The sequence below is a fragment of the Python bivittatus genome, unplaced genomic scaffold (genome assembly GCF_059951505.1).
Source record: "Python bivittatus isolate LINGU-HERP-01145 unplaced genomic scaffold, Pbiv_v1 ctg000700_np1212, whole genome shotgun sequence".
NCBI classification, from domain to species: domain Eukaryota; kingdom Metazoa; phylum Chordata; class Lepidosauria; order Squamata; family Pythonidae; genus Python; species Python bivittatus.
The window spans coordinates 77,500,046-77,524,050 of NW_028277098.1; the positions used below are offsets into that span (position 1 = coordinate 77,500,046).

Sequence of the window (24,005 nt, forward strand, 5' to 3'; positions counted from 1 at the left end):
GAAAACTCTCAAGGAATAGAGAGAACATGAAGAAGAGAAACAAGATAAAGTATAAAATATGTAGAAAATAAATGAATGAATTTCCGTTATGGAGCCTTTTCAAGTACCTTATATTTCTAGGTTTCTCTTTAAATCTTTCATAAAATAAAATTTCCACTTATTAGTCAATTCTTACTGAAAATACTCTACAGCATGGTTGCACAATACCATGAACTTTTAAAACAAAGTTCCAATCCTAAATGTTTGTCCTTAGGTATCAACATAGCTATTTATATAATGTCATAATTTCAGTAGCAGAATGATAACAACCATACAACTTAATTTTAAGTGAACCAATGTCTTCTGCATACTGGTAGTGAACATGTCAGAGGATGAAGTGATATTTTATATTTAAGCATTCTTACTAGTATTTGAAATAAAGGAACGCATAGGCATAAGTGGATGCTATATAGTTTAAGCAACTCTCTAAAAAGGAGTAAATATTGCTTCAAAATAATCCAGGACTTCTCCCACTTGTGTGCTCTCAGAACTCTATCTTCTCACTAAGAATACCTTAGCATGATGCAAGTCAACTCCATACATTGAAAGTTTCTTGGCATTCTCCAGGAAGTGAATCTCTGCCTCTCCAGGTGTCATGCCCCTTTAGAGGAAAAATAAGAAGGAAAAAGTACTAAAAAAGAAAATCAAACACTGTTTGATGAGTAGAAGGCTGGCATTTCTTTAAAAGGACTTTATATGACAAATATAGGAAAATATAGGTTATGCAAATCTAGTTGCTTCTAAATGTTGCCAGGTGGCAGGCTTTCCAAAACTTGCTTGCTCTTGATACTAACAATGGAAGACAAAAATGTACTCACCGGTAAGTCTTATGTAGCTCCATAATACGCTCTTCCAGTTCCCTGGTCTGATTTGGAGCAAAACGCAGTTCACCAACATAATTGCCAACATGTTCTTCAGTATCATAATCCCCCAGTTCAGCTTGTACAGCATAGGAGCCTAGCAGTGCATGTGTTACAAAAGAACATGGTAGACGTCCACTGATGATATCTGCTCGGAGTTGCAGGCACAAGTAATACCTAAGGAAAGGAAGAGATCAGAAATTTGAAATGTCCATAAGGAAAGCAAACAGCTAAGGGATGATTTAGGTTTCAAGACAAGCCTGTTCAACTAGCGATCCACTGCTAAATACAGCATGTCCATTTTACACAATAGCTTTCTGAGGATTTGCTAAATCTCATGTTTTGACTCAGCAATCAGAATTCTGAATCTTAACAACTTAAATTTGGGAAACCATTTGAAGGGAGGGATACCCCACTAACCAACAAAGCCTAACAGAAACTTGATAAACATCCAGTTTTAATTAATCTCCTGAGACAGAAAAATAGTGTACCATTTCAGTAAGGCCACAATATTTGGTTAATGGACTGCAAACCTCCAACAAGGAATATATGGAATTAGTGCTACAATGAAGGCTTTTTGCAAAATAGGTTAACTTCTTCTGGCAGTCAAACAGGAAACAGCACCAAGGCCTCTGATCCAACATTTCCCTCCCTTTCAACCCCAAGAATGCAAGTGATTATTAGGACCAATTATTTGTTTCTGGAAGAACGTTCCTTTCTTCCAATGACCAATATAAGCAGTAGGAGCAATAGCTTGGGAAATCATTATGCTATTTTATTGCTGTTCAAGTAGTTCTTAGATTAGTTCTGAGGGAGTGAATAATGAGAGAGAGGGAATTTTTCTCACACATTGTTGAGTTCACTTATTGGCATGGCATGTTGTGTAGTTCCAGCCACTGAGATTTATTCCACATAGATAAAATAAACTATGGCTTCATCAATGTGTGAACTCAATCGTTCTCCTTTTAAAAGAGACTGTAAGAACTGGCCAAGACAGATATGTTTTTACTTACCTTGTGATATCCTCTGTGAGTTGGGCTGGGTCTGGTGGGTAAAATTTGACTGTGAAGGCAAAATTCCAGGGGCCACCTAAATAAGTGAGAGAGAGAGAAGGAAAGGGGAAAATACTAGGGAGTACATCGAGGTGATGCATCTTTGATTGCCTTTCTCTAACATGATTTTTGTTTCCTTTCTTTGGGTTGCCTCACATTCTCCTTAAGGAAACTATAAATGACTTAAAGAAGACGGCTCTTCAGGATTAGTGGAGATCCCTGCTTTCCTGGATCTTAACGGCTGAGGCAAACAGCAGGTATGCTTTTGCCTTTTAAGGTTTGCAGTAAGCAAAAGAGTCTTTGCTGAGCAGAGACAGTGACTTTGGTGTTGCTATGGAAACAAGCTCAAATCCCCAAGAGAGCCTGCTGTTGGGGAAAGACCTCCAGTAACAGCTCTTCAAGACACTGCACAGCAAACCTATCCCATAGCCAGCTATTTTAGAAAGAAAAGTCACTGAGAGGTCTTTCTCCAGCTCTTAGAACCTAAGATACAAACCTGAGAGCCTCTCATTCACACATGAATCAGAGAAATTGTTTGCTTTATCTTTATGAAACAAAATGGCTCTCTTTCTGTGACACAGTTGGATCTCACGTTATAGTGGAAGCTATCTTATGGAGTTGGTAAAAAAGAAACCCTACCAATAGATCAGACAGGACAACTTTAGGATCTTTTCCAGCTCTACACATGACAAATAGAATCACTAGGATGCACAGTAGTACCCATCTGGGATGGATACATCCTTCATTCTTGATGATTTGAAGAAGGGGATGTGGCTGGCAAGAAGCCTGTGATTTCTTAAATGAGATAGCTCTCAAGCACCTCTGAAGAACAGAATTGACTTCTAAATGCAGAGAGAGCAGGACTGGAAAATGAGAGCTACAGACTGAGATAGCTTCTCCCCTGAGCCTCAAACAGAGTAAATCTAGTTCTGCCAGTTATTACAAAAACTACCTGCCAGAAAATTGGTAGTGGAAATTTACCTGATACATGTACAGAGGCCCAATAAAGTCTCATTCATTTGAATAGCCTAGCGCATTTTCAACAGTCTGTAAAATCATAACAGTCTAGAGAATGTTAAAATGAATGTTAATAATTTATACAGTGATCTTATTATGCAAAGTGCTTTGTATTAATTTCTTGACTCTAGCCTTTACGGTTACAGTTTTCAGATAGAGCAGTCTTAAACATCCATGCTTTGAACTACTCACTGCGAATCTGTTTCTTTATTTCCTTAGAAGGATCCAGCCAATTCTGAAAAAGTATGAGAGATCACATGAAGAGGAAATCCTACTCAACCACAACATCTGAAATAGACACAATACAAGCTTTATTTGAACCAACCTAACATACCTTCTGACTATCTGAATCACAGAATGTGAGTCCAAAGTAATCCTTCTCCAACAGGTTAAGGTGCTCACAGACCAGGTCAAAGAGTACTTGACCCCGAGCATGTTTCTGTATGGACACAAACAAGAGGGCAAGAATTAAGAGCTACGTGGACTACATAAACTTCTTTCCAAAGCCTACATAGCACCAGATGCAAAATAGCCCCTCTTTGATTTATCATGCAGTGAAGAACAGTAATTCTTTCTTTGCCTTCAATAGACTTTACAGAGCTATGCAGAATCAGAGAAAGCCTTATAAGGCCCACTATTTCATTCCAAACTTTTACCTGATACAAGATCTCTAGGAGCAGCTGTGCTCACAAAACAAGGTTTATTAAAATTATATGCACACGTATACAAACTTGAGCCTTTTTTAAACTTTTAAATGGGATAAAAAAAAAAGTATAAATACCCCGGTGGTCTCCCATCCAAGTACTAAGCAGGCTGACCCTATTTAGCTTCCAAGGCCAGCCAAGCTCAATTGACAGCACCTGGCCAACCTTGCCTTGTCCCAGATAATAATTCCATGTGAATTAACTAGAAAATCCCAAGGTTGTAGGCTAGACCAAGAAAAAGAAAGCAATAATGAAAAACCACTTCCAAAACACTGACAAGAAACCTGCAGGAATCAAGTTCAACTCAAATGCATCTTTACCTTGTTACAAAGGTACATACTCTTTATGTAACAAAAAAGTCCTTCTTTCTCAATCTTACATCCTCCAGAAGGATTACGTTACATCTCCTAATATTCCTGTTAGGCTTCTTTCAGCTCAGAAGGCAAAATACTGCAACAATATATTTCTCAGGACACAAAAGCTCACGTAAGTAGATTTAATGTAGTAAAATTCTGCAACTACTACAAAAGAATTCCAGCAAATGGTATTTATCAAATACAAGCACTAATTATAACAATCAATGTTCAAACTTCTTGTGTCTTTTTCTCCTACCAAGTTCTAGAAGTACTAAGCCTTTTGGGCAGGCTATAGAATTTCCATCTGCTCCTTGTTTTGGTAATGTCCTGATCTATGAAAGATGATTTACTTAGAAAAGTAAAGTAACTTTCACAATCCCAACCTCCCACAACCCAACCTCCCACAAGAGGAGCTGTGTAAGAACATTATTTAAGTGAGCACAAATGCATTGTAGCAATGCAGAACAGCAGAAAAAGGAAAAAGACCACCTATACAACATCTTCCATCAAAATGGATATCCATGCAACTTTATCAAAAAGTACCTGACCACTCAACCTACTACAACACAACCTACACAAACTATGAAAAGGATCACACTGCCATACATCAGAAACGTCTCAGAAACCACCAATAGACTATTACAACCACATGGCATCTCTGTAGCACACAAACCAACAAAATCACTCCAAAATATCTTAAGTAAACTAAAAGACCCAGTCGCACAAGAAGAAAAAAAAGGAGTCATCTACAACTCTGAGTATACTCTGAGGATAGTGACAACATGATCCAAAGTTTGATCCATTAGTATGATCCTGTCTTGACCTGTCAGCATGTAGGCTCTGAGAATGAAAACTAATGGCTACATCATTAAGAAGCAATGTTAGTAGTAAACCAATTAACATTGTTTCATAAAAATACTTCCATTATATGAAGAAACTCCTTATTAACCTGTGCAACAAAAGGCACTGAATCAATTTAGGCATTTAACATGGATCTTTTTTCTCTTTTTAAAAATGAAAGGCAGGTTTAGGAGATCAAATTTTCTAAATGACTGTGAACAAGACAGTCATACACTGGTGACAGATAATTAATAATGTTTTCCAAGCTGCCTCTTCCCATGAAATTTTGCTATATTGCCATTGGTGTGAGTCTGTGTTGTTCCTGGGAGGGATGAGACACCCCAAGAGTTTACGGCCAGGAATATGCACTTCCAGCAGGTTCATCCAAGGCATAAAGATCATCCCAGTTGCCCAGCTAAAGCAAACAGGCAATAATATTGGGCATCAAAAATATAAGAAGATGCTGAAAGAGGAGGAAGATCACTTTAAGGACAACAGCAAAAGCTTCATTTCATACTGCATGGGAGAATGCAATGGTTTTTTCCAAGAAAACTGCATAGCTAGATGGTACTCAACATGCTACTGAGGAAGAGCCAAGTTTCATTTGGACTCCTAATTATGTTTATGATGTGGCTAGATTTGGCATGACTAGTTGCTGATGTTGCCATGCGGGAAAAAAAAATCTGAAGGTGCAAAAATAAAATTACAGTGGGAACATGTAATATAAGAAGCATGACCATGGGACAACTAAGTACAATGAAAGATGAAATGAATCAACTACACATTGACATCTTAGGCATCAGCAAATTGAAATGGATTGCAATTGGACACTTTTACTCGGAAGATCATACTTATAACTACTCAGGGCAAGAATAAGAAAGGCAGTATTGCTTTAATGGCCAGGAAGGATGGTACTTAGGTACAATGCAGTCAATGACCAAATAATATCATTTAGACTTCACAGACAATTCTTTAATATCATGGTCATCCAAGTTCTTTTCCAACCACTGATGCTGAAGAAGAGGAGACTGATGAGGTTTATAGTACAGTTCATGCTGAAATCAATGGAACATGCAAACAAGATGTGCTGCTTGTGGGTGGAGACCATATATTCCAAATTTGGAAATAGTAAGGAGGAAAACATAGTTGAATTGAACGGTATAAGAAATATAAATGAAGCAGGAAAATCAGTTTCTGCCAATCCAATTATTTCTTTATTGCTAATACAGTCTTCAAATAACCAACACAATGCCTATATACACAGATATAATTAGGTGGAGTAACAGAAATCAAATTGATTGTATCAGTCAAGTATTTTTATTGAGGCCAAATTCTAGTACAAAGTAAAACTCAATGGTAAAAAACAGGTTGCATATAAAAAAGAACAAATCGTAAAATTAACTGGTCTATCAATTAGTCAGCTGCACATTTTGCATATGATGTAACTAAATTTAGCTTCATTTAGAGTAACAGAGTCATGGATATTTGAGAATAAAAAATTATGTGAAATTGATTGGAATGACCAGGAAATACGCATAAATCTGGGGTTATCAACTTTGACCATGTGCCAGCATAAAATGGTGTCTGTGTCTATTATAGTGTGTGTGTGTGTGTGTGTGTGTGTTTATATATATATATATAACATACAAACAGGGAGCAAACCCCCACTCACTAGCACTGATGATATTACCTAGTCAGATAATGAAATGTCTGCAAGCAAACAACCAAGCTCAGAGAGTACCAAGGACTCCACAGTTCAACCCTGAGCTACATATATTCTCTTTTATTGATAAATGGCCAATATTATTAAATGTGTTCAAGGGTTTCAATAGCCCCTTTGCCGCATGGACAAAAGCTTAGTACAAATTGGCCATCTTTCTATCTCTATCTCTTACGTAAGACTGCAGTAGAAAGAGCATCAAATCATGCCAAGAAGAATGTCCTCCTATATTTAGGGATTGTAATTTGACTTAGGCATCTAGCAGGTCTAAGGAGGGTGAATGAGGTGGTCCGTATATCCTTGGGAAGAGGTGCCAGATCTAATTGGATGTCAGTATCTTTAATCCACTCCCTCAACATTACTATTGCATGCTTGTACCAATTAATTAAATTAAATTGTCACAAGGAGGTGGAAGAGCTCAGTTATAACACCAAATACAAGTCCAGGGGCTAACTGTGGAATAGGTCATGAACAGCCAACCAATTTCCATGATATGATCCTGAGCATATACCCACCATTTTTAAGGAGAACATCCTTAACAGGAATTGCTTTGAAGACCTGAACCTCATTGATAGGCAACCAGAAGAAGTATGGAATCAAATCAAAGATGTTATTCAGGATGAATGTGAAAAGAATCTGCCAAAGATGAAGAAACAGAAGAAAACAAACTGGATGTCAGAATAAACTGTGGAGAGTGCCAAGAAGAGAAGAGAAGCCAAAGCCAAAAAAGAAAGATCTCAAGAAGGAACTTAAATAATTTGATAAAGCTGTAAGAAGAGACAAGAAACAATATTACAACAACATCTATAAGGACATCAAAGATGGAAACAGACATGCAAGAACAAGGAAAGTCTTCCAAAAGGTCCAAATTAGAAACACAAATTTATTGAAGTGGAAGGAGAAGGGCACGATGAAAACTCCTTAATCTCACAACACATGGACAGACTTAACCATAATTTCAACTGGGAAACTGTCAGCTTCTTAGACCAAGCTAAATCCCAAAATGCGAGGGAATTCCTGGAAGCTTGATATTCAGACAAGTCAGCCATCAACAGGAACATAGAGAGAAACAACATTTACACACTATTCAAAAGAGATAATAAAAAGGAAACAAAAAGACCAGAGCACCTCCTGGCCAGCAATCAACACCTAGATAAGCAGGGATTAACACCAGGATTAATGCCAGACAAACAATCAAGTAATAAACAATACCCTAATTAAGGAACTACCAACTCAGACAAACAAGCAGTAAACCCCAGCCTAATGTAGGAACTACCAAAGGAAAAAACAACTCCCTCACCAACATTGATAAGGCAAGTTACTGCATATAAATAGAGCAAACTCCACTCCCTTCTAGCACTGAAGATGTTACCCAGACAGGTAATGAAACGTCTGCAACAAAACAACCAAGTTCAGAGAACCCCAATCCACAGTTCAACCCTGAGCTTCATATATATTCTCTTCTATTGGTATCAGTAAAGATTCTAACCAAGCTATGCCAACATATCTGGAGAACAATACCGTGGCCAACAGATTAAAGAGGCCAGCATACATACCAATATGTAAAAAAAAAAAAAAAGACTTAACAGAATGTGCAAAGTATCTTTAATTTCACAGGGCAGCAAAATAATGTTTAGACTCATTCAACTCAAATCAGAGCTCTACATGGAAAGGGAGATGTCGGATTTTCAGGCTGGTTTTAGAAAAGTCCAAGGAACAAGATACATTGAGGAAGCCAAAGAATACCCAAAAGAAGTTTATATTTACTTCATTGATTATAGGAAGACCTTCAATTGTGTTGACAATGTTAAGTTGCGGAATGTCTTTAGGAAAATGGGAATCCTAGAATATCTCATTGTCCACATATAAAACCTATACACAAGACAGGAAGCCATAATCCAGTGGAACATAGCAAAACAGACTGGCTCCAGGTCAGCAAAGGAGTGAGACAAGGCTATATACTCTCTCCTTATTTATTCAACCTATATATCACATATATTGAGGGAAACGGGATTGGAAAATGAATGTGGTTTTAAAATTGGAGGAAAAAAATTCTATAACCTGCACTATGCTTGTGACGCTAAAATGCAAATCATCTGCAAGCTCTAGTAATGAAAAGTAAGGAGCACAGGGGAAAAATGGAACTAAATTCCAAACTAACGGCAAAGGCACAACAAACCAGCCACAGAACTGACAGTGAAGACACTGAAGGAAAGTGAAGGAATCAGCCCTCAAGAAATACGCTGCAGACTAGTGCTTGGTAGGGTAGCAATGAATGTCTTGGAAAAGATATTCAGAAGCCATGAATATCTACATCTACAAAGATCAGAATTGTGCAGCCAATGGTTCTCCCTATGTCATTGTATGGAATTGAAAGTTAAGACTCTGAAGGACAGAAAGAGTATTGACACTTTTGAACTTTGATGATGGAGAAAACTCCTAATATCAAGGATAGCCAATAAAACAAATAAATGGATCATAGAACAAATCAATCCAGAGTTCTCACTTGAGGCATAAATGACCTAACTCAAATTATGACATTTTGGAAACCTGATATGAAGACCTAGCTCTCTTGAGAAGTCTATAATGCTGAAGAAGGTGGAAGGAAAGAGAATAGGATGACCAGCATAAATTGCACTCATCTAACAGAGATAATAAACCATCTTGGCAGGAATCCTTATTTTCATGTTGTATGTATAAGGCCTTGGTAAATTAGAATAGCAAAATAATCCAGATCTCAGCATGTGTTCATCAATGGGCAAATATCAACCAGTTTTCAGAAAATGATAACACATTTTATGCATCCTTTCAGGCTCACATCTCTGGCTTTGAAGGTCGTTTAATAATCTATTCCAGGCCATCACCCCACCCACTTATTTTGCTTAAAGGGAACTTTCATCTCTATAACAATCAGCTCTTCTTCAGTCAAGCCACTCTCAGAATCTCACTATTCAAGATGTCAGCTAAAGAGCCTGACTGCAGGACTGTGGAGATCAAAGGCACAGAGAGGCTCTGATCCTTTTAACTTTCTCCCAGTCCCTTAATGTTTTATTTCTTATTTAGCTATTTATACCCTGTTTCCTCCTCTCTCGGTGATTCAAAGCAATTTCCAATGAATATTCAACAGACACCAATAATTAAAAAAACAGTCAATAGAATATGACACACAATGAGGTATTTATACCACTGAACCCTGAAGGTCCTGTTTAAACAAGGATATTCCACTATTTTTACTTATTAAAAGGCCCTGTTATATGTCCTTATTTAGAACAAAATATATGAAGCAGTATCTTTGTAACAGGATGTTTGATAAGACAGTCATTCTAACTTATGCAGCGATCAGCTCATTTGGGGATTTCAAAGATATAATGAGCACCTTGACCCCAGTCTAGAAGTGTTAACAAGATCTTGATAAACTTGAAAAATGCCTGTATTGGTCAAAACTCAAATGTACCATGATTAGGCAGCCCAATCCTCTATTAGGCAGATTGTAATGGAGATCACATATCCTATGACTTTGTAAAAAAACAGACTGTCCTTTACAGCAAGACAGTGATTCCATACATTACATGAGAATTGCACTAAAATTAAGATCAGTAGAGCTAAAAATAAAAACTGTTTTTCACTTCTACAAACCTAACATCTGAAAAAGTCTTACCTCTTACTGAACTGGTTGAAGGTCTCTGTTTATAGGGCCTTTCAACAGGGAGCACTTTCACATACTTCTATCTGGCAGATGACATGATGAGATTAAGCAGTTTCTTCCACACCCACACAGACATTGGTTTGCACAAGTGTAGAAAAACAGGCTAACTTGCACACTCAGGCTTTGCACAGTTCCATATATAATATATGCATGTTCATGTGTGCCAAGTCTGTTTTTTCTATCATTTATTTTATTTATTTAATCTTTTTTTTCAATAGGGAACATGTGATACTTCTGCTTCACTTCCACATTTCCTACACTGAATTAAGCAAGGAAAAGGTGCTATCTGCACCAAAGGAATGCCTAGCTAGCAGTGTTTTAAATGGAAGAATGTGCAAATATGTCAAAATTAATTATCCTTATTTTAGCAACATAGAGAGGATGCAATTCTGCAACTTTGGTAATAGTATGAGGAATGAAATCAGACATGACAGATTCCCTTGCATAAGAGATTGTTATTCTCTTTGTTGTCATCCTATTGTAGAATAGGATGGCTTGAGCTCATGCCTTCCAATGGTGTTATATGACTTACAGAAACTAAACTATCTAAACCATCCCATCCCTTTTTTCTGGTCATCAGTCCCAATTCTACCTTCCCTTCTCTCTGCTCTCTGCTACTATATGTCTTAGCTCGTTATGGTATTCCGCATGTGTCTTTGAAAGCCATCCTGCCAATTCAGTGGGGGTCTCAATTACTGCATTTCTGAACAAGGTCACTAATTAATACATTTATCAGGAAACAATTTCACTGAAGGCAAATTCTGGCAGTATATTTTGTATTCAGACTTGATGTACACTAGAAAACACTTAAGTGAAGCAAGCCACTTCTGGATTTTTCAGCAACAAAAAGTGGCAATATCTTGTATGTATGTATGTATATAATTAATGCCACAATCTCCAAAAGAAGAAACTCAGTGACATCTTTCTGTAATTGTACATCTACACATCTTCTCTCATGCACAGAACCTTTCTATCTGGCTTCTACTTCCATGACACTTCCATCTCCAGTCTGAAGCAACTGGACTCTTGCAGTGTCATGGTTTGGTGTCTCAGCAGCAGTATTAAATAGAAGTCCAGAGTTGTTAGGAGGCATACAGAATTATTAATTAATAGATAATAATGAAGTTATTTTTCTGCTTTCCTGTTCATAGATCACTTATTAAGCAAACATATAAAACTACACCATAGAATCCTCCCTCTCCAATTGGAGATGTACTGATTCAAAGACTTCTAACTCTGTTATAAGCAGCTTCCAGCACAATCCATATCATATTTTATCATCTCATATATTAGTTCAGCCTTCCCTAATCTGAGTACATTCCAGATGTATGAACTTTAACTCAAGAATACTTAAGACACTGCTCACACTAACTGGGGAATTCTGGAAGTTGAACTGCACACAGCGAAAGTTACCTTCATTGACAAAGGTTGTGTAAGAACTCATTGTTAAATACGGAGCCTGAAAGTTCCCCTCTTCCTTCCTAATCATCCATCCTCGGAGCTTTGCAAAAGTGCAATAAGAAAAGCCGCCAGTTGCTCACTACCTTCATGTGTGAATTGTGCAGTTCTGGTACGTGTTTATTTTATAGTGCTTTTCCAGAATTAAAGAGTGAATCAGACGATCCTTTCCCATATCTACAGAAAGCAAGATTTTTCCAGTTTCTTTATCAAGATTTATTGAAAAGGAATAATGTGAGGTTCCAGGAATCTCAGCAAGTGGACTGTTTTCCCCTTTTAGAATTCAATTTATTTCTCAGGTTCCTAAGGCAAGACTTTCTTAGCCTCTCATCCATGGCTCCTATGTGAACAGGTGAGGAGGCAGCTGTCTTAACTGGTAACAGAAGAACGTCTAGTAGATTAGAATCTGAACCTCTCTCTGGCTCTAAACATACCATCACATCTCTCCTGAACTGTCTGGGTTTTCCAGTTTTCTTCTTGTATAGCTTTGCCAACAGTGATGAGGTATAAAAACAAAACACAGAAGAGAAAAACAAAACAAAAATGTTCTTGCAAAAAAAGTTTGTGTCTGTGTATGTCACAGAAAGATCTATTCATTTCAGAGCTAAATCTTAAGTAAATTAATAAATAGATCACTTTACACTTTGAGTACAATAGCCACAACTTAAGATAGGAGTAACATCCCTAAGCTAACAGAAAAACTTTGAATAAGTTGTGATGCCATTAATGGCTACATATAATCATTCCTTCAGCAAAGTGCAGAATTCCTCTTAAGGAGACAATCAGAAGGAACTCCTAAAAGTAGGAATAAAACTGCTTTCCACTATTGTAGATCCCCTGCACGAGCAGGAAAAGTATGTTCTCCTTCAAATCCTTTCCCTCACAGATGCATTGCGAACTGTGACCTATTCAGTTTTACAAACAGCAAGAAGACTTTCCAGTGTATGACATCTTATACTCTTTCCTGCAGTGGAGGGTAAGTATCTCAAGAATTTTCAAATACTTGCCCATTTTTTCTTCACCATCTAAGAAAGAATAGATGTTGTCCATTCATCATATAGGAAACAATGGTTCTAATCTCCATGGAAGTATGAACCACTACCTAGCTATCTTTCATTAGATAGAAAAGTGGATTTATCCATGAATATTGAAGGGAGGGTTAGTCATGCCAATCAAGCTTTGTAAGTTTTTATAAATACTTAAAGATCTTCTTGACTGAATGCTGCAAATAATGTTCCTCTTCTTTAGGGATCTCTAGCAAAATAACAGTTATACAAGCACACACACATATTGCCTACACTTCATTTTCTCAAACTATACAAATAGCAGACTGCCTACACTTAAAAATGTATGAGTCACTCACACCTGCTTTCCATGTACATCCATACAGAGAGTTAAGCACACACATGCAGATGAGTCTTTAGCAAAGTTGAAAGCATTAACTATTTTAACACACTCATCTAATACTTTTTCTTAAAAAAAAAAAAAACTCTTGATTTTAGCAGGCATGCTTTCCACAGAGCTACTCAGTTCTTATATACTATTTAGCATGCACACCAAATAAACATATCGGTGGAAATAAAAAGTCAAGTGATCCAGCCCCTATGCTCACCTCCACTTCACACTCATAGTCTGAGGCATCCAGAAGAGTCACCCTGCAGATTGCACTCTTGAGTTTTTTGGTGATTTTCTGAGGAGATTTTTGGGTCTTGCTGGGGGTAGTTTTCTCAGATAACCCATCTGCTTCACTGTAGTCTTTTTCATCCATGTCCACACCCTAAAAAGGAAAGGTAGAATCAAAGAGTATAAGTGTTGGAAGGCAACAAGGTGATTGTCTAGTGTTTTTCCCTGCCCAGTGCAAGAATCAGCTACTACAGCAAAATGTAAGAACTATGTATTGTTTTGTACTCTTCCTTTAGAACATTTCTGGTTTCGCTCATTCATTCTCTTCACTAAACTAAGTTGGCATTTTATTTGAAAAAGTTTCTCAACAGCTTTTATTGCTGGCTTCATGTAACTATCAAACTGTCATTACTTGAAAGACAGACCATACTCTCCTCTTAAGTTCTACATGGAAGATATACTAGGATTCCCATCTTTATGGTTCATTCATATAATGAACAGGATGTCAACTCTATGATGCACTTTCTTCTGTTCTCCAAATTTTACACTGGAATCTATCAGCAACTGATACTACTTACACTGACTGAATTGCCAAGCAAAATGACTCCATTTTATGTCAGGTATTTGTTAGAAGATAAAATTCCAACTGTGATATTGTTAGTGGTGAAATTTCTGTCACTTGGTACGAAAAAGCAAATACTGGAGGACCTGACACAAAGGATGGGGCTTATTTGAGGTCACTGCTGTGTTGAGTTTCTATGTCATATTATTGGTTCTTGTGGCCAGGGCTTTTGATGTATGCACATGTCATTCATTCTTATTTTAGCTCTGGTCTATCCTTATTCATTCAGATCACAATGCTTTACGAAGATGACTTCCATGTTCTGCAGGGATGTATGCACATATACACGAAACAATTTATGAAACTGTACTAGACTTACTTTATGTGTATAGGCCATGTCACTCAGCTCTCTGTAGCACAGCTGACTCCTGCTCTTCCTAACGTACTCAGTATACATTACAGCAATTTTACATCTGACTGGTTTTAGTTTTATGCTACTGATCAACAGAGTTTTATACTGAATGATACCATGGATGAAAATGAAAGAAAAATCAATTGCCTCTCAAGAGAAGATGCAATAATCTCCTAAAAACAAATTTGTTATTTTAAGATTCAGCATCAGGACACTGCAAAATGCCAACGGCCCGGTGCTGTGATGTCTCTTATGGGAAAGTTTCTCTTTCAGTCTACTGTATACCCTACCAAGCTAACACCTGGGGTTTATGTGTTTGTGGGCCCTGTCATGTTTTTACTGTTATCATTGTTTTTAGTCTGGGCTGTCATGTTTTATGTTTTTAACTGTATGTTTGGGTTTTGTAAGCCGCCCAGAGTCTATTGAAGTGGGTGGCCATAATAAATTTAATAAATAATATCAATTAAATTCAAAAATGAGAATTTTGGAAACAGATTTTTGTATGAAAAGACTGGGAACTCAGTTCATTTCTAGTAATGAAAATAAACTTTCCTAGGCTTACAATATACTCAGAAGCTAATCTAGTCTAGAGGAACCAGTTATTGTTCACAATTATACTACTTTAAGAGAAAATTCAAGCCATTTAAGAAAAGTGGCTCCTTGAATTTATTTTAATAAATACAACACTAACAAAGGAAAATTAGAGAAGACACTAATGTGTATCAGCAAAAAAATAGTGTTTGCTATGTAGCCAACTTGAACCAAACATCAATTAGAACAGTGTCTCTCAACCTTGGCAACTTTACGATGTGTGGACTGCAATTGCCAGAATTCCCCAGCCAGCTATGCTGGCTGAGAATTCTGGGGGTTGCAGTCCACACATCGTAAAATTGCCAAGGTTGAGAAACACTGAACTAGATTGTATATCTATTTGCTAACTAATGTCTGGTTACCATTTTGATAAATGGAATAGTAAACAAATCTTAAAGACAGCAAAGAGGATAAAAAGACAGATCTTGAAGATCTAAGATAGATGGATCTAAGTAGAGATACTGTAGACGTGACATCTTGAAATAAGATATCTGTTGTTTAAAGAAGACTGAACAAAACAATGACATTGCTGGGGCATTTAAGAAGTTCATGGCTTATCTCTCTCAATTCTAACCTTTGATTTGGAAATGTTTTGCAGATTTCAACGGAATGTATTTCCATAGAATCACATTTAGAAGTAAGTTTAAGGTGACTTAGCCAAAAGTATCCTTAGCCCAATCCATAGTTCCAACCTCTCTGGCCAATCATTCTGAGCACATTGTCTCCACCACAGAAATCAAGCAACATGTTTTCAGAAAGGCCAGAATCAGTCCATAATATCCCTGTGCACATCATACATAGCTGACCTGTGACACAGCATCTGTGCAAAGCAAAGATTGTTTATCTTTTGCCCTATTCAAATGACACACCTTTTTAGACCCTGCCTTTTTTGCATGGGGAGTGGGAGATGCAATGAGTACTCACTCTGCACATGCTAAAAGAATTAATATGATCACAGGCTGAACTCTTGACACCAAAAACACTCCAAGGATAAGTTCTGATAATTTCTAGCTCCTTTCTGCCCTGACAATGCTATCCTGGGCACTACCCACTCCTAATTCTGATCTGGAGACATCATGATAGGCTCCTGACTTCTCATTAGCATCCACATACATATGTAAAACTTGGTGCTAATTGTTTGCTTAACAATTAAGTGCTTAGGATGCAGAAGCAGTTCTCAGCTTACCAGGAGGTACACTGCTTGCATGATACACAAAACACATTGTAAGAGATAACAAAGGCAGAAAACTGGCACTGCATCAAGCCTGCATGGGAGAAAGTGCAGAGGTAGCATTTGCCTAGGTAATTCAAAAAGGAATGATATCTCTTTCCTACCAAACTCTAAGGTGGAACAGACACCTGCAGACACATAGTTCCCAGGTGGACAATATAGACTATGTTTATGCAAGCTTAAATCCTAGCAATTTGACAAAATGATTATTTACTTTCACATCATTTTAAAACTCCCTGGCATGTTATTGTCTTCTTAGTTTTGCTGTTATATTTTAACTGCATTTTAGTTTTTTATGCTGTTTTATGCTTTGGATGTTTTATTGAAAAAGCAGGACTACAAATTACAAACAATAATTTGTAAAGCAAGAAATGCCACAATTTAAGCCTACATATAGTCTGTTCTTGCTGTCATGAAAATCTTCCCCCAAAGAGGTGGAAATGTAGAGTTTGGTCATTAATATATGAGAAAACCAGGATTCCTTTATGACGATCCAATGGCACTCAACAGAAACATTGCCATAATATCTACCTGTGACACCATAAATGGAACTAGGTATATCCTGCTAGCTATACACTATTTATTTGTTTGTTAATTTATAAATCATATTTATATGGCCACCCATCTCACAGACTGTGACTCTGGGTGGCATACAATAAAATCATAAAATAACAATATTAAAACAGAATGTCACTAAAAACATCAATGTTATTATTAAGAAGGCTAAGTGAGAGCATTAGATATTATGAATGATGGAATCACCTCAGGAGATCACCGTTTCCTTGAGACCCCCAGGCCCGTTGGGGTCTTGGTCAGTTTTCAGTGTCCAGTTGTAATTTCTAACAAACAAACAGTTGTAGGAGAGCAAAGAAAGTCAATGCAGGCCCATTTCTGTGTGCGGTGATTGGGTGCACTGAATACATTTTGTTACAGCAAGTGAAAGCTGCAGTTACTGCTAAACTCCAGCAAGTAAATGAGAGCTCATTCTGCACATGCTCAAAAGCATAGTTTTGTTTTTAATGAGATCATTTATAAAATGGTTGACTCCCAGCCTTGACAACATCTTCTAAGCCTTTGTGAAAGCACTTTTGGCAACAGAGTAAACTCACCCGCTCCCCATGCTTAGCATCACTGTGAGCTCCTGGTTTCTCATTATCGTCAGCTTCCTGATTGTGCACTGTGTTGGTGGAGCTTCCATTCACTGTGTTTGGCCCAGTTGCTGCTGCCTCCAGCTGCTGCTGGGGACTCTCTTCTTGAGCATTCTTCACCTCCGAATCTGGGCCCGTCTCTGTCATCATTGTTACTGATTATTCTGCATTTGCAAAGGGAAGATGAGATAAATGAGGATGGGATTAAATGTGTAATCATACCTATTGAAAGAAGTTCTTTCTCAACCTCCAGGGACATACACCTGTGCCTGCTGGTGCCACCTTGCACAAGAAAATTATACAGAGAGGCTTCTGAATAAAACCTACATGGTTAATCAATCCACCATCTGGGTACTGCAGTCAATCTCAAGCACCCCACTCCACTGAGATGCTGCACAGGGATGGGAACTGTTGCAGTAAACACGAGGCTGTGGACTGATACTCATATTTATCATTGCTAAATCCCTGCTTTCATTGAAATTCAAAGTCAAGACTACCTAGAGAGCATTCTTTTACACTAAGAGAAAGTCACGGCCCTACAGAATTCTGTGTATCTTTTTTATAAAATACTACACCTTGATCAGGAACAACTCAGCTCTAGGATGTTCTTATTTTTGAAAAACAGGAACTTTACATGAGGGAATTTTGGGAAAGTCACACTCTGCATAACCTAGTTCGCAAGGCTGTTCTAAGAATAACTACAAAACAGTGTTCTGTGCAGCCCTTCCCCTTGACCCTAGCTCAGTAGTCATATTCAAAGTTGTGATGGAGAGAAAGCTGGGATGTGGTCTTGTTCTACATTAAAGGTGGTGAGCTACCTGCAGCCCTAGTGCCCCATGCAGTCCTTGGCCCACTTTCAAACCCTCTGTTGATAATCAGTTCAGAATTCTGATGAGAACAGCAGCAACCTGGGATGAACTGTTAATATTTAGAGACGGGTGTTTTGTAGGGACCAAAATCCTGCAGGACCTGTATATTTATTTTTCTATCCCCATGCATCCCCCATCCCATATATACCTGTACAAATCTCGCGTTTTTAGAAGCTTAGCATTCTATTACACTTAAATCTGACATGCTGAAATCCTGCTACTACAGATGTTTATGAATTCCAGTGGTCTTGTCTCTTAATGTGAAAAAGCAACCTTCCCAAATGCTTGACTGCAACTCCCATAATCTCCAATCAGCACTAGAGAGGTTCAGGCAGAGCAGGAAAAATGTGCACAAAAATATAGCTGTGTTCTACAAAGCCAGATCTTTCTCTCTGTGCTTTATGAACCAGTCTTGTATGGAGGCCATATATCAAACCAACACCACGCCTACAGCTTTGTTGCATGCAACACTAATCTTTTCATCCACAAAACAAAATACACTCCACATGGATATTAGAATTCAAAAACAAACACTCTGATTGCTGAGCCCTGACTGCTAAGCTGACCCTCCTCTGCATTTTTGTTTGGGCTTAACAAGATGCCTAATATATCAGCACATAAGGGTACAAATGAAGCATTACAGCTTGCACCAAACCAGTCACATCCCTCCAAATAACTAGGTATTGCTGATTGGTGCTGGCTGAAAAGCTCCATCCTGAGGACGGTGCAAATAACACAGCAGATCTCACAGCCTGCCTAGGCTTACAACAACATCACGATGAGAGGTTTTTTTCCTACATATGTCTTCTTTGTCTGGCAGACACTCCAATGCTAGTATTACTGCAGTCCTTCTAAGCTCATGATAAAACTTCTGATCTTTCTCCTCTAATTCAGTTCAGTGGAAGATGAAAGACAGCTACTGTTTATGTCATCTTTTCTACCTGTCAGTCAGCTTGTAGCTTAGATTCTTCAGTTTGGCTGAAATTATTTAAAAAGCAAAGTTCAATCTGCTTAGAGAAACTTTTTAAATACTGAAGTCACTCAATGCACATTTCTGAAATTTCGTGAAAATAGAGCACAAAGGATGTTCCAACCTAGTGGGACTGAGTAGAAGTGAAAAAGAGGTCACGCTACCTGAGTAGCAGCCAAAGGTCCATCCAATTCACATTACACAACCATCCACTGAACAGCTGTACAATAGTTCGTTACAACATTCAGTGGAGAAAAGTTGAGTACTACCCATGAAGTGGCTACAATATCTTCCTTTCTTTGATTTTGAACAGGGTCCTGAAAAAAGAAGCTTCCCTGATGGAGCAATAAAGCAAACTCTTCCTTCAACAGGCAATCATCTTCTGTGATGATGTTAAGAAAGAAGCTTTCCTTTCTCAGACCCAGTACAGACATACCATGAGTTGTTGCTGAAGAAAGATTGTGATTGCAACCTCCATCAGGAGCTCACCTGGGGAAAGGCTCATTGGGAAGGAGAGACTGTTGGCCAGCTGAGAACCTGCCACTAGCTACAATTCCACACCCCTAATGCAGAAGGTCTCCAGTTCAACCATGGTCCTCTCCTGACAAATGATGAGGTTCATGTATTGAAGAAGCTTCAGCCGGGGTTCCTTGGGTTAAAAGTCAAAGGCTGACAAACTTCTCTGAAAGATACCTTGTCCACTTCCCTGCAATGTACAGCCACATTCTTGAGTTCTAATGCAAATTCCAGTCCACACAGAGAGCTGATGTTCTTATCAATATCCTACACACACCATGGTATTATCTGAATCATGCTTTAAAATCACATGGGCAAACACTCCTTGGAAGAGAAGGGTAAAAATGAAACCAAACTTCAGACTCAGAGCAGAACTTCAATGATTTGTAAAAGGTAATTTTAAAAACATGCTGAGAAAATTTCAAATTCTCTGCAATGAATTTTAATCCAAGCCTGAGATCATCTTAACTCTTTTCCTTATCCCTCCCAAACATGCAAGACTATAGAGTCATGTGAAAAAGTAAGTATACCCCATGTAATTTTTTTTCTTTTTTAACGTATGTGGACATATCAATATTTTATCCTTGTTCAAACAGAATACAAAGATAAAGGTGATGTAATCAAACAAAAAATGTATAACAAATTGACTTTGCAATAATTTATTCAACAAAAAATTAACAGATGCACCATTTCCTTCCATGGAAAAAGCAAGTACACCCTTGGCTCTAATACCTGGTATTACCCCTTTTGGCAGAAACAATCTCAAGTAGGCAGTTCGTATAACTGTCTACCAGTCTCAGACATCAACCAGCAGGCAGGCGGGGAGGGGAGGGGAGGGGAGGGGGGGAAGGAAAAGAAAGGAAAAGAAATCCCAAGTCTTGCAGGATTTTGGTCCCGACAAAACACCCATCTCTAAATATCAACAGCTCATTCCAGGTTGTCATTGTTCTTATCAGAGTTCTGAACCGATTACCAAGAGATGGTTTTTGAAAATGGGCCAAGGATTGCATGGGGCACTAGGGCTGCAGGAGATAGGCAGGTGGGGGGGAGTTGCAGCGCCCCTGCAGTTGTAAGTGTGGGCAGGCAGGCTGCCAAGTGCCCAAATTTTGACTATGTGACTGCAGGGACACTGCAATGGCCGTATCTTTGGGCATTCCCATCAAGATGTTGTGATTTGAAACAGGCTGTATATGCAAGAAACCCCTCAAATATTGCACAGCTGAAAAAATTCTGCATGGAAGAGTGGGAAAAAATCCTTGCTTTTTTTCTTGGATCATTGTCAAGGTCCACTTTTGGTTGAGCTTCAAGCTTCTAACAATTGGTTTCACATTATCCTCAAGCACCCTCTGATACAATGAAGAATTCCTACTGGATTCTATGATGGTGAGCTGCCCATGATGTAGCAAAGCAGCCCCAAACCATCACATTTCTAACACCATGCTTTAGAGTTCTAGTGAAATGCTGTCTTTGGTTTTCACCAAACACGTCCTCTGGTGTTGTGGCCAAATCTTTCTTTGCCTCTTTTGTCTAGAGCACATTGTTTCCAGAAGTCCTGGCCTTTGCCTAAGTGTTAATGAGCAAACTTTAGTCTTGCCCTGATGTTCTTTCTGGACAGCAAAGGCTTCCTCCTGGCACGCCTTGCATGTAGATCTAATTTGTGCAGCTTCTTTCTAATGGTAGACTCATGCACTTTGACATCACTAAGCAAGAGCTACCTGTATATAATGTGATAAAATTCTGGGGATCTTAAGAGACTTCTTTCAGCAACTTGCGTTCTGCTCTTGGGCTGAACTTACTGGGACAGACTGGCCTGGGCAAGTTGGCAGCTATTTGAAATTTTCTCCACTTGTAGATGATCTTCTGGACAATGGAATGATTGATGACCAATTGTTTGTGATCTTTTTAAATCCCTTCCCAGACTCATAAGCATCTATAACCTGCTTTCTGAAGGCTTCAGAGAACTTTTTCAACCTAGGCATGGTGATACCACATAGTCTAACAACAAAGGAAGGAGAGGTGTGGCTTGCAGAAGGTATGGGATGCAAGGCTTCAGGAAGGAATGAGACAATGGGATGCCAGCTTTAAGGAAGGAAGGAGAGGTGTGGCTTGGGGAATGGTGCAAGGCGGCAAAGGCCAGTGGTGTGCAGCACTTCTCAGTGGCAGCAACGGCTCTGGATCTGAAGTCAAGGCCTGGGGGTGGTAGCAGCTGGCTGAGACTGCTGAAGGCCTCTGGCCTCTACTTCAGCCCCAGCCCTGGCACTGCCACCAAGTGCTGCTGTGCAGGGTGGCCAAAAGGGCATAGATGGTAGGAGATAGGCAGGTGGGGAGAGTTGCAGCACCCTTGCAGTTGTAAATGCTGCTGGGGTGACTGAGGCTTCCAGGAGCAGTTGAGGCTTTGAGCTGCACTGCAGCACTCCCCCAACTTGCGCGTGGTCTAAGCCACGCCACCCAGGGTCTCCCCCACCCGAGGCATCCCTGCACTCCTTACCTGGGGCTCTGTCCACTTAACGACCCATGATTCTCACTTAACGACAGCAGCCAGGAATTCTGGGATTGCAGTCACTAAGTGAAGCAGTCACATAATTCGTTTAATGACTGCATCGCTTGGCAACCTAAATTCCAGCCCCAATTGTGGCAGTTAAGCAAAGACTACCTGCATTTACTTCTTCCACGTGCAAAATCTGCATTTATGTTTATTTAAATTTCACAATGAACTACAAAATATAAATAGTGCATATTTGTTATATTATATCCCTGTTATCTATAAGTATTGTTGAAATGGAGATCAAATATCTGTATGTTGAAATATGTTGAAATAGTGAAACATTTTGATGGGTGTACTTACTTTTTCACATGATTGTAAACCATCTTTCACTTCCCTTTCAGACCATTTAATTGGCTACTTCACTGCAACACAGGAAGCAAGCAAGCGAGTTCTTCCCCTCCCTCCATGTATCACATCTGGATTGTTATTATGGCAGAACCCCACAAACCAGCAGTATACAAAATGCAGTTTTCCAAAGACTACTGAAAGGAAGGAAGCCCTGGAAAAGTTACAGTTCTCAAAGGAGTTGCTGCTCTCCTTGTTACCACCATAGCACTGATGGGGGAAAGAGGTAAGGAAGATCTTTTACCCAAAGTATGGAAATAAGGCCAGCAATCTCTGTTGGCAAATGGAAATGATACAGTGGTTTCTGTTTAAATTATTTTGTACACCTATTATTTGTAACCAAGCAAGAGTTCTCTAAAGTAAAGGATGCCGAGTTCAGGGGCAAGAGTGAGGGGAACAGCTTTTATGGAATAGAGGGTAAAGAGAGAAAATGCCCAGTAAGGCAAATATAATGGAAGTTGACTATGGGACAGAATGTCCTGCTCTCTAGTTTCAAGCATTACAAAATTATTTTCACTACTAAATTTTCAGTAGGGATTGAGAATAAAACTGACAAAATGAACAATATATTTCTGAGCCTGAAATGTTGCAATGAGTAGGTTGAAACTGAGGGAATGATATGCTTGCACTGTTTCCCCCCCGCTATTTCAAATGCCACTCTGAAGTGACATATTTGAACTTTCCCAACTGACAACTCCTACAAAAAGCAGAGCAACTGATGCTGATAAGTCAGGATAAAAAAAATCAGCAATAATAATAATAACAACAACAACAACAACAATACCACCACCAGCACCATAAATATATAATTATTTGCATAAGACATATATTGAATAGCAATGCCAGTTTGGCAACTTCCCTTTCTGCTGCCATGATGAATTTCTTGACGGTTGTAGTGTGGTAAATGTGCATGTTAAAACACAGCAAAAGCTGATTAAAATCTTGTAACCAGAGGTATTCTTAAAAGAAAAGTGCCCTCCAAATGGACTGATGCATGATCAACAATTAAAGTCAAATCTTCCTCAAGTAAAGCTTGAGTCTTGATGACTTTAAGGCCATGAATATGAAGTTTTCACAGCAGCATTACATTAGTGATTTGTTTATGCTTTCTTCCAATATGTTTTTCAACTTCTCAGCCTAGATAGAATGCAATGCCTCTACAAGGTACCTGGTTGAGAAAGGCTCTGGAATAAGTGATGTTGTTCTCTTTCAGCTAGTGTGATGGGTAATCTTTCAGATATTTATGGTTTACAAATAGCTTTCACCAATTCTTGAAATGAGAAATTCAAGCAGCAAGATGAGGTCTAGTGGGTTTTGGCTCAGAAGTCACATTTGCAGAGAGTTGGTGTTCTGACAGGGTGAACTCCATGTTTTTCAACAGCTTATAGGGTGGGACCCAGCATAACTTTTGTCTATATACCCAATGTATATAACTTTAAAC

The 24,005-nt window shown here is 38.6% G+C and overlaps 1 protein-coding gene across 6 annotated transcripts in view; it reads right to left on the reverse strand.

Moving 5' to 3' along the window:
- EPB41L1 (erythrocyte membrane protein band 4.1 like 1) overlaps positions 1-24,005 on the reverse strand; it is a 184,023-nt gene that overhangs the window by 40,502 nt on the left and 119,516 nt on the right. For all 6 annotated transcript variants that reach the window (XM_088154346.1, XM_088154349.1, XM_088154350.1 and 3 more), the window contains 7 exons: positions 17,281-17,483; positions 13,365-13,529; positions 3,303-3,407; positions 3,161-3,203; positions 1,913-1,988; positions 858-1,076; positions 553-640 (listed from right to left, as the gene is read on the reverse strand). In XM_088154346.1, coding sequence (XP_088010472.1) covers positions 553-640; positions 858-1,076; positions 1,913-1,988; positions 3,161-3,203; positions 3,303-3,407; positions 13,365-13,529; positions 17,281-17,469 — 885 coding nt within the window. In that variant the 5' untranslated portion in view covers positions 17,470-17,483. The remainder of the gene's footprint in view (positions 1-552; positions 641-857; positions 1,077-1,912; positions 1,989-3,160; positions 3,204-3,302; positions 3,408-13,364; positions 13,530-17,280; positions 17,484-24,005) is intronic.